General features: G+C 42.8%; 1 protein-coding gene across 1 annotated transcript in view; it reads left to right on the forward strand.

Moving 5' to 3' along the window:
- LOC126482003 (methyl farnesoate epoxidase-like) overlaps positions 1-11,210 on the forward strand; it is a 150,672-nt gene extending 139,462 nt beyond the window's left edge. Inside the window, exons 6-8 of the mRNA XM_050105969.1 lie at positions 9,331-9,353; positions 9,552-9,596; positions 11,035-11,210. Of these exons, the coding sequence (XP_049961926.1) occupies positions 9,331-9,353; positions 9,552-9,596; positions 11,035-11,210 (244 nt within the window). The remainder of the gene's footprint in view (positions 1-9,330; positions 9,354-9,551; positions 9,597-11,034) is intronic.
- The last annotated feature ends 1,025 nt before the right edge of the window (positions 11,211-12,235 follow it).

A 12,235-nucleotide genomic window follows, 5' to 3' on the forward strand; every position in this document is an offset into this window, starting at 1 on the left:
CAGCTCCACGCACCTCGCCGTCTCGGAAGCAACTCTCTCCTAACTTCTCCTTACTACAATTTACCGAAGTTGGTTTAAAAAAACTGTCTGGCTGTGTCTTCATCTGACCAATCAGGGTCTAAATGTTAACCTTAAGCTCCCCCTACAAAAATTCTGTCTATCCAATGAGAAACGTTATACTTTTCGTGATGGTGAAATGTTTTTAAAGTTTGCAACGTAACAGAGACGCGAAAAAGTCTCACGCTAAAACTTGCGGTTGGTGTGGCCCTTTTAGTGTTATCGTAAGATCTACACTGTTCTTCTGAAGGGCTCTAGCTTTTAACATGGCCTGGGGGTGGTCCTGGTGGTTAGCTGGAGACGTGGGTGTCCGTCCCTTATCGTAGGGCCTTCTAGCTTAACACGGTTCTGCTCTCGGCTTCTGTTCTCGTTTCTCCCCTCGTAACTGCGTCTGTCTCACGGTGGGAAGGTATGACATGCATTTAGGCATTCTTGTGTTAGTCTGTGGTATTCTATTTGCTCACTCGTTACTCGTATTACTTTGGTTAATTTAATGTCACGATTTATTCGGAGCTATGTGACATACTACTGGATTTGCTTATCATGTCAGGGTTTTCATGGAAGGTGTTGGATTTGCCTGACACCTTACAATGTTACAGCAAAAGCAGTGAAACTGTTCCCAAGTGCTACGGTTACAGTGAGACTGCAACGAATTCCCCATTTTACAGCATAAATTGTACCAAATTTACTCACGTACATGCGGAGAATCTAGTAGGATAAGAGAGTATTTTGGATTTTATACTTGGTACAAGTGGTCGTCTTGCATTCCGAACTTAGCACATGTAGCCTAGTTTCACTGTAATGGCAGAAAAACTCAATGGGTGACAGGAAGGAAAACTCAACCGTGTAGGCCGCACCAGGTATGCAATGTTTACAAACTAAAAAAGCTGACGAAATGTGTTATATGTCCATACACATCAGCATCTGTAGGCTACTGTCATAGAAACATCATTACCCTACTAAGTGGTTTACTGTGTTACATTCCTGGTGAGTGAATAACCCGTTTGCAGGCATGAAACGGTACTGGGGAAGCAGTTCAGCTACAAGTGTAGACAAAATGGAGCGTGCTTTGTCTAAGCAGTTTACTGTGATGGAATGTCATGTTCGTGTCATTAATTAGTGGATTTTGAAAGATTAACACTACATTGAACTCTCAGTTTGATGAAAGTCCTATAATACTATATTTAGCATAGTATATTGTGTTGAAATGTTACATTCCTAGCGAGTGAATGCAAGAAATTCGTACCAAAGACATCTTCTGTCGTTTCCTGATGGGTGAGCTTTCCAAGGGTTCACCAAATAGTTCCATAAAATCCGTACACGTAAGGACATCACACTTTGGATGAGTTGGCTGTCATACGTCAGGTTTCTGAATGTAGACTGCTGAAAATGAGTGTTCTGCTTAGGGCTCACATTGTTGAAGTGTATTTTCACTATTCGTCAGTCGTCCTCACATATTTTGTACGGTAATAAAGTATCTTTGTCAGTGGTTGAGAGATGAACATTCCATTTATTTGCGCTGAATTCTGACATAACTGATATCAATCATAACTTTTCAGCACAACATTCATGTCAGTAATTCGTGGATTTTAACAAATTAACAGTACATTGAACTCTTGTTCAGAGAACATCACATAAGAAGGTATTTAACGTTGCAGAGAATAACACCATATTAATTGGTGTACTATGCAATAAGAGTGGTCTGACGCTGGAGATAGTGAAAACTCAAAGTCTGGAAACAACTCCGAGTGTCCTTCTCCAATGGAGCTTGTCTGAAAATAGTTCTGTGCACTGTTCCAATACGTCGGACGCTGTATCAGGGCGTCTGTCTGTATGCTGTGATAGTGATTTTCAGTTATTCTTCTTGTACTAAATTAAACATATGGATCCGCCTATAATCTGTGTATGTTGTTGTAACACTAGATACAGTATCTGTATATGCCTGTAGCAGATATTTGACGATGGTCTCCTATTTAACCCTCCCTGATGTCTGTTAGGTCTGATATATTATGGATTATTAACGGCGGCAGGTTCAGTGACAGTTGTAGGATCAACTCTGATTCAACTGGTAGACATATGAGCAGTAGCATTGTCTTTCAATCTTATTCAACATCTACTGGGTCAAGACTCCATTCTACTGACGTGTATGACAACCGCTTTCATGTCAATAATGACGCTACATTCTTCCAGAGACAGAAGAAAACTTCGTCTTCTGACATCACGCATCGCCGGTCGTACTCGTGTTTGCGTGAGATACTGTACATATCCCTCGTTGCGTATGGACCACAAATCTGCACATTTTCTTCGATCTTATGACACTTGTCACTCTTCATCTACACTAAGCTGACAAACGTCATAGGACAACAATATGCACATATACAGATGGCAGTAGTATCGCGTACACAAGGTACAGTGAAGCGCTAAAGAAACTGGTATAAGCTTGCATATTCAAATACAGAGATATGAAAACAGGCAGACTACGGCGCTGCGGCAAGCAATGCCTGTATAATACAAGTGTCTGGCGCAGTTGTTAGATCGGTTACTGCTGTTTCAATGGTAGGTTATCAAGATTTAAGTGAGTTTGAACGTGGTGTAATAGTCGGCGCACGAGCGATGGGACACAGCATCTCCGAGGTAGCGACGGAGCGGGAATTCTTCCGTATGACCATTTCACGAGTGTACCGTGAATATCAGGAATCCGGTAAAACATCAAATCTCCGATGTCCCTATGGCCGGAAAAAAATCCAGCGAGATCGGAACTATCGACGACTGAAGTGAATCGTTCGACGCGACAGAAGTACAACCCTTCCGCAAATTGCTGCAGATTTCAATGCTGGCCCATCAACCAGTTCATCGTGGGCACCATTCAACAAAACATCATCGATATGGGCTTTCGGAGCCGAAGGCCCACTAGTGTACCCTTAATGACTGCACCATACAAAGTGTTACACCTCGCCTTGGCCCGTCAACACCGACTTTTGAATGATGATGGATGGAAAGATGTTGCCTGGTCGGACGAGTCCCATTTCAAATTGTACGAAGTGACGGACGTGTACGGGTATGATGACAAACTCATGAATCGATGGGCCCAGCATGTCAGCAGTGGACTGTTCAAGCTGGTGGTGGCCCTTGTAATGGTGTGGGGCTTGTTCAGTTGGAGTGATGTGGGACCCCTGATAAGTCTAGAAACGACTCTGACAAGTGACATGTACGTAAGCATGCTTTCTGATCACCTGCATCCATTCATGTCCGTCGTGCATTCCGACGGTCTTTGGCAATTCTAGCAGGACAATGCAACACCCTACACGTCCAGAATTTCTACAGAGTGACTTCAGGAATACTCTTCTGAATTGAAACACTTTCGCTGGCCACCAAAGTCCTTCGACATGAACATTATTGAGCATATCTGGGATGCCTTGCAATGTGCTGTTCAGAGAAGTCTCCACCCCCTCGTACTCTTATGGATTTATCGACAGCCCTCGAGGATTCATGGTGTCAACTCCCCCCAGCACTACTACAGACCTTAGTCGACTCCATGACAGGTCTTGTTGCGGCGCTTCTCTGTGCTCGCGGAGGAACTGCACAATATTACGCAGGTATACTACGCTATTGGCCATTAAAATTGCTACACTGCGAAGATGACGTGCTACAGACGCGAAATTTAACCGACAGGAAGAAGATACTGTGACATGATAATGATTAGCTTTTCTGAGCATTCACACAAGGTTGGCGCTGGTGGCGACGCCTACAACGTGCTGACATGAGGAAAGTTTCCAACCGATTTCTCATTCACAAACAGCATTTGAACGGTGTTGCCTGGGGAATCGTTGTTGTGATGCCTCGTGTAAGGACGAGAAATCACGTTTCCGACTTTGATAAAGGTCGGATTGTAGCCTATCGCGATTGCGGTTTATCGTATCGCGACATTGCTGTTCGCGTTGTTCGACATCCAATAACTGTTAGCAGAATATGGAGTCGGTGGGTTCAGGAGGGTCATACGGAACGCCGTGCTGGACCCCAACGGCCTCGTATAACTAGCAGTCGAGATGACAGGCATCTTATTCGCATGGCTGTAACGGATCGTGCAGCCACGTCTCGATCCCTGAGTCAACAGATGGGGACGGTTACAAGACAACAGCCATTTGCACGAACAGTTCGACGACGTTTACAGCAGCATGGACTATCAGCTCGGAGACCATGGCTGCGGTTACTATAGACGCTGCATCACAGACAGGAGCGCCAGCGATGGTGTACTCAACGTCGATCCTGGGTGCACGAATGACAAAACGTTATTTTTTCGGATGAATCCAGGTTCTGTTTACAGCATCATGATGGTCGCATCCGTGTTTGGCGACATCGCAGTGGACGCACATTGGAAGCGTGCATTCGTCATCGCCATACTGGCGTATCACCGGGCGTGATGGTATGGGGTGCCATTGGTTACACGTCTCGGTCACCTCTTGTTTGCATTGACGGCACTTCGAACAGTGGACGTTACATTTCAGATGTGTTACGACCCGTGGTTCTACCCTTCATTCGTTCTCTGCGAAACCCTACACTTCAGCAGGATAATGCACGACCGCATGTTGCAGGTCCTGAGCGGGCCTTTCTGGATGCAGAAAATGGTCGATTGTTGCCCTGGCCAGCACATTCTCCAGATCTCTCACCAACTGAAAAAGTCTGGTCAATGGTGCCCGAGTAACTGGCTCGTCACAATACGCCAGTCACTACTGCTGATGAACTGTGGTATCGTGTTGAAGCTGCGTGGGCGGCTGTACCTGTACACGCCATCCTAGCTCTGTTTTACTCAATGCCCAAGGGTATCAAGGCCGTTATTACGGCTAGAGGTGGTTGTTTTGGGTACTGATTTCTCAGGATCTATGCACCCAAATTGCGTGAAAATGTAATCACATGTCAGTTCTAGTATAATATATTTGTCCAATGAATGCCCGTTTATCATCTGCATTTCTTCTTTTTCTTCCTGGTGTAGCAATTTTAATGCTCAGTAGTGTACTTTCTTTGGCTCTTCAGTGTATGAAAGGGCAGTGCATTGGCTGAGCTGTTATTTGTACTCAGCGAAGACGTGATCATGCTCGCATGATGGTATTTAACAAACATTTTACGCGGAATGGTAGTTGGCGTTAGACGCTCGGGACACTTAATTTTCGAAATAGTTATGGAGTTCAATTTTCGGATGACCACAAAGTCAAGAGTGTACCGAGAATACCAAATTTAAGGGATTATCTCTCAGCACGGGCAACGCAGCTTCCGACAGGTTCCACTTGATGTCCGAGTTGTCAGTGCTAACAGACAAGCAGCACTGGGTGAAATAACCGTAGATATCTATGTAGAAATACAACAATTGTATCCGTTAGGACAGTGTGGTGAAATCTGGCGTTAATGGGCTATGGCAGAAGACAATCGACGCGAGTGACTTTGTTAACATCACGACATCGCTCACAGCGCCTCACTTGGGCTCGTAACCATATCGGTTGGACCCTAGACGACTGGAAAACAGTGGCCTGGTCACATGAGTCCCGATTTCAGTTTGATAGGGCTCGAGTATGGCACAGTCCCCATGAAGCCTTGCACACCAGTTGTCAACAAGACAAGGTTTAGTGGCTCCATAATCGTATGGACTGTATTAATATTAAATCGAGCGGGTCCGGGTGATGTTTGGCTACTTAGAGGTAATTTGCAGCCATTCATTGACTTCATGTTCCCAAACACCGACAGAATTTTTGTTGATGAAATGCTCCATGTCACCGAGCCGCAACTGTTCGTGACTGGTTTTGAGGAACATTTGCCTCGGGCATGGATGTGTGTGATGTCATTAGGTTAGTTAGGTTTAAGTAGTTCTAAGTTCTAGGGGACTGATGACCGCAGAAGTTAAGTACCATAGTGCTCAGAGCCATTTTTAGGAACATTCTGGATAATTCGAGCGAATGATTTAGCCACCCAGGTCGTCCGACATGAATCCCATCGAACATATATGGGACATAATTGAGAGGTCAGTTCGCATACAAATTCATGCACCGGAATTAAGGATGGCTCTGTACTTGTGCAGGGGCTGCCAACTACTTGTTGAGTCCATGCCACGTCGAGTTCCTCCACTTAGCCGTGTATAAAGAGATCCGACACGATTTAGGAGGTATCCCATGATTTGTCACCTGTGGTTTGCGGCAGGGCAGGACTTCTGCCGATAAAAATGCTACTCTATCTCGTCTAGAATTACCTTCAATATCTGTAAGTCTGAGACTTTCACGCTACTTCTGCAAAGCTACAAACTGTGAACTTATAAATGCTGCTCTACGAACTGTAATTGCTTTAGGTTGGATACAGAGCTCTGGAAAAACTTCCCAACATAAATTCCTTGATTTAGGCACCAAACTGAAAATTAAAGTTACTTCCCTGTTGACGTTGGAGTCTGTCATACTAATAAGCTTACGGGCAATGTGACAGAATACTGTTAGGTTCAGTCTTCAAATGCTGCCTCCCTGTTTGGTGATAATAGCGTTGTTCCTTAGATTTTGCTATTTACAGCTACAGAACATCATTGCAGTTGTGCAGGATAAAAAAGTAAAATTCACTGTATGTATGCTCTATACTTCCAGCTGGATCGGTGTCTTTGTTTTAAGAATCGAATCGTATTACATTGGTTTGATGATGTACATACCAGGGCTGGAACTTAAATAGTTCAAAAATGATCAAATGTGTTTGAATTTCTAAGGGACCAAACTGCTGAGTTCATCGGTCCCTAGGATTACACTCTACTTAAACGAACTTAATCTAACTTATGCTAAGAACAACACACACAACCATGTCCGAGGGAGGACTCGAACCTCCGGCGGGAGTACTTAAATAGTGGCAACATTTTATTCACAACCAATACAAAAGAGTTACATGTTTGCACTTGTTACTGTGCTTCAAAGTAGTCACCAGCGTTGTGTAGAACCCGTAGCCAGCGATGTGGAAGGCGTAGTATACCTTTATCAGAGCCTGTTCTGTTGATGGTGCCAACGGAGCGGTCTACTTTGAAGGACATTGACAGGCGAAAACATGTAACGCTTTTGTATCGTTTGTGAGTAAATAGTTGCCACTAATTAAGTTCCAACCCTCGTAGTTCATCGTAACGGTAATCTAATATCGGCGCTCATGACATTCCTGCTATCCGCTTCGTTGACTGTGTGCTGTCTGGTGTAGAGTGTTGCAGTTATACATATAAATGAATTGCAGGAAATGCCCTATTGCGAAAAACTGTATCAAACTCCAAAAACCATCTTGTCCATCACATATGGTAGACTTGCAAGTAGTCTGGACATAACCATGTTGTTCAGATTCATATCTGTAGTGATTTTGAGTCAGTGACAGGATTTGGTGAGATTCTGTCATCATTATGCCCACGTTTTTTTGGAAGTTACTGCGAGTGAGATATGTTCTGTTCATGTTACTACAAAAGCAGCAGCATACTGTTGGGTTCAGACCACAAACACTGCTGTTCTGCACACGTCAGATGTTCACTATCATCACACTGGTCAGGGATGTGCCTATTGATAACAGTCGGTTTTTGTAAGTACAATCTAAAATAACTGTGCCAGATGACATGATGGCAGCTTACCATAGACGTTGGCGAAAACCTGAAGCATGTTTGCAATCCGTGAAAACCCTCGAGAGTTCCAGAAATTTCAAAGGTATATCACCAACTAAATACATACACACAGTGCACTCGAGAGATGAAGCATCACTAACTGCTTGAAATTATATGTTCGAAGCCACTCTCCTACGTATTTAGTTCTTCCACATTTCCCCCATGTTCACAACCCTTTCTCTATTCCACTTATATGCTCACGACGGTGACGTGGACGTCACGATTTTTTAACTTTTTCTCAGCGTGGTTGAGTGTTTGTACGGTTTCGGACTGCGCGGCTACTCCCGCCGGAGGTTCGAGTCCTCCCTCGGCCATGGGTGTGTGTGTTGTTCTTATTATAAGTTAGTTTAAGTAATGTGTAAGTCTAGGGACCGATGACCTCAGCAGTTTGGTCCTTTTGGAATTCACACACATTTTAACGGTTTCGGATTTCTGTACAAACGATTCCACTTTGCCTGCGATATTTCGCCATATTAGCTGTCATCTTTATGTGCTCTGACTTTTGATGTTAAGTGCATTCGTCTCAGTGTCACTACCAGCTTCTGTTTCAGAATCGAATCTACATAGTTGCTCTACAAGTCTTCACACAGCGCATGTTGCAGAACAGCTTTCCTGTTCCATACGACAGCAGCCAATGCACCAAATGACATCATGTGGTGTCTGTATAACCAGCCACGTACTCTGTCAAGTAGCTTCATCTATATTGTGAGGAAAATATCTAGTACCTCTACAGTGCTTATAAGCGTGTTTCCAGCAGACCATTGTAGTACTGGTCTGTTGATTTTACTTTAACATTTCGACCTAAGGATTGTTGGATGGCGCTAATTCGTGTCTAACACATTATCAGTGCTTTTATCACAAACCAGGAAACACGTTTTACTGACGACCTATTTTCAACTTCTCGAGGTTAGTGTGTATTCCATCTGATGCCATATGCGTCAGTGTTTGTGTCTCACAGAATCAACTATATATTGGATCTAAAAGGCATACCAGAACTGCAGTTACTCATAGCAGTCACTATACGATTTTTATGCTGCATTTTCATCCCCTTGAAATCCCTTCCAAGATGATGGCGTGGCAGGTGCTGGAAATAGATTTGCTACATTGGAAAGTTAATAGCGGAGCGTTCCAGAGGACTGAAAGACCTGAATTAGCTCCCACGAACGTCGCATAGACTTCATCGCAACACCATGTCCTTCTAGCACAACAATCACATCCTGTTCTACAATTAGTGTATGGCTGAGTGTGAAATCAGCCCATATCGGACACTATGCATTCCAAACTTCAGGTATAGACACATCACAATAGGCAAGCTCCTGTTTGTCGGCTCGGCATGCTTGCCCCACGTGATGTCACACAGTGCACCGGCTGCTCTCGTAACCTTCCAGTTATTCCACACTAGATTCCCGAAGATGAATTTCGTTGCTGGCCTTTGGAGCGTCCTGGTACTGCCGCGGAAGCTGTCCTCGGCATGAGATGCAATAATGTGCAGTGCTAACGTTGTTTTGAACTGGAATGTATGGAAGAGTCCTCATATACCTTCAAAGAAGGTTGGGTATGTATATGAAGAAGGTTGGGTACAATTTTTTAAATTTAAAACATTTCAGTTATACTGTTACTTACAGGCTGAAAAATAATATCAACAAAAGTAACAGTGCTGTCTCTAATGTGTACTTAAAAACAGAAGTTTATATTGCTTTCTAAATTTAATCAGACGTTAACTTGAAGCAACTGTTGTTTTTTTATACAGAATACAGTTGTCCTGGTAAATATCTGGGCGCTGCATATGGATAAGACCACTGGGGTGATCCCGAAGTGTAACGACCAGAGCGTTTTATTACTGAAGCTGGGAAGTTTAGAGACGATGATGCGTTCTTACCATTTGGTCTTGGTGAGTTATTGACAATGTAATGAGTTGTTGTTGTTGTTGTCTTCAGTCCTGAGACTGGTTTCATGCAGCTCTCCATGCTACTCTATCCTGTACAAGCCTCTTCATCTCCCAGTACTTACTGCCACCTACATCCTTCTGAATCTGTTTAGTGTATTCATCTCTTGGTCTCCCTCTACGATTTCTACCCTCCACGCTGCCCTCCAATGCTAAATTTGTAATCTCTTGATGCCTCAGAACATGTCTGACCAACCGGTCCCTTCTTCTTGTCAAGTTGTGCCACAAACTCCTCTTCTCCCCAATTCTATTCAGTACCTCCTCATTAGTTATGTGATCTACCCATGTAATCTACAGTATTCTTCTGTAGCACCACATTTCGAAAGCTTCTATTCTCTTCTTGTCCAAACTATTTATTGTCCATGTTTCACTTCCATACATGGCTACACTCCATACAAATACTTTCAGAAACGACTTCCTGACACGTAAATCTATAGTCGATGTTAACAAATTTCTCTTCTTCAGAAATGCTTTCCTTGCCATTGCCAGTCTACATTTCATATCCTCTCTACTTCGACCATCATCAGTTATTGTGCTCCTCAAATAGCAAAACTCCTTTACTACTTTAAGTGTCTCATTTCCTAATCTAATTCCCTCAGCATCACCTGATTTAATTCGACTACATTCCATGATCCTCGTTTTGCTTTTGTTGATGTTCATCTTATATCCTCCTTTCAAGACACTGTCCATTCCGTTCAACTGCTCTTCCAAGTCCTTTGCTGTCTCTGACAGAATTACAATGTCATCGGCGAACCTCAATGTTTTAATTTCTTCTCCATGGACTCTAATACCTACTCCGAATTTTTCTTTTGTTTCCTTTACTGCTTGCTCAATATACAGATCGAATAACACCCGCGAGAGGCTACAACCCTGTCTCACTCCCTTCCCAACCACTGCTTCCCTTTCATATCCCTCGACTCTTATAACTGCCATCTGGTTTCTGTACAAATTGTAAATAGCCTTTCGCTCCCTGTATTTTACCCCTGCCACCTTTAGAATTTGAAAGAGTGTATTCCAGTCAACATTGTCAAAAGCTTTCTCTAAGTCTACAAATGCTAGAAACGTAGGTTTGCCTTTTCTTAATCTTTCTTCTAAGATAAGTCGTAAGGTCAGTATTGCCTCACGTGTTCCAACATTTCTACGGAATCCAAACTGATCTTCCCCGAGGCGGCTTCTACCAGTTTTTCCATTCGTCTGTAAAGAATACGCGTTAGTATTTTGCAGCTGTGACTTATTAAACTGATAGTTCGGTAATTTTCACATCTGTCAACACCTGCTTTCTTTGGGATTGGAATTATTATATTCTTCTTGAAGTTTGAGCGTATTTCGCCTGTCGGTGAGGTAATTTGTGATCCATACCTGAAAGCTTCGATTTGTCTTTCAGGTCGTCGTCGATGTTTGGGAGAGCATTTGGCAAAATGTTGTTTATTTCAAATGTTTACCGGAATCTTGCAAAAATTTCAACTTCTTCCAGTTGATGGTACTAGCCTGAAGTACTCTACTCTTGAGGGCGTTACTCTTGCACCAAAAACTTGTGACATTATTTTCAAATCTTGCTAATATTGCAACGCCACAGAAATATAGTGATTGTCATTATAGTAACTAAAAATGAAATCTAATAGGAGAACATGTCTTACTGAATTGAAATTGAGGTGACAATGTTCAGTAAAATGAAAGTTCATTAACCTATTTCCATACAGCCACATCATCACTTCCAATTTTCCTTCCTTGAACTTCTGAGAATGTACAACAGTGTTCAAAGAAAATTATGAGATGGACTGATTAAGTTCGTAAAACTTGGTTACACTTGATCAAGAATATGAGTGTTTTCATGTCACTGTTGTCAGTACATGAGCTGTTGCAGTCCGGAATTGGGCGACTGCTAAGGTCGCAGGTTCGAATCCTGCCTCGGGCATAGATGTGTGTGACGTCGTTAGGTTAGTTAGGTTTAAGTAGTTCTAAGTTCTAGGGGACTGATGACCTCAGATGTTAAGCCCCATAGTGCTCAGAGCCATTTGAGCCATTTTTTTTAACATGTGCTGTTATTCTTAACTAACAATTAAATTCTAATTTGGTTTTTAATGCTTTTCAGAAACATCAGCACCCAAATAAGTACATCAATTTACTTACGGCAGTCTCATTAATAATTGCTTGCTACAGTATTCTGTTAGGGAAATGATTATGCAGTGGTGGCTGGACTTGCTCTGCCCAAGTGTCGCTCTTCATCACCAATTAATTCATAGTTTACATTTGTTTTAGTAAAAATCAGTAGTTAGAACACTTATAATCCTGCAAACAGAAACTTGTTTCTTGTGGAACACCTGACAGATTCATTTACTTCGACGCAACACATAAAATTAGCTATGCTGTAACAAGAGGTTTTTACAGAACAGTAACTAATTTTGGTTAAAAATTTTGCTGGGTTACCAAAAAGACCATTTGCAAAGACTGTCTGAATAAGTCAGCAACGCATTTGAAAGTAGGTTTCGATGCCCACTGCTCTGTCAATAGCTGTTCAGGGTTTTGGCCATCTATGGTGATGGCTAAAATTTTGAATGAGTTTACGGTATGCTGAGTCTTACACC

The sequence above is a fragment of the Schistocerca serialis genome, chromosome 5, assembly GCF_023864345.2.
Source record: "Schistocerca serialis cubense isolate TAMUIC-IGC-003099 chromosome 5, iqSchSeri2.2, whole genome shotgun sequence".
NCBI classification, from domain to species: domain Eukaryota; kingdom Metazoa; phylum Arthropoda; class Insecta; order Orthoptera; family Acrididae; genus Schistocerca; species Schistocerca serialis.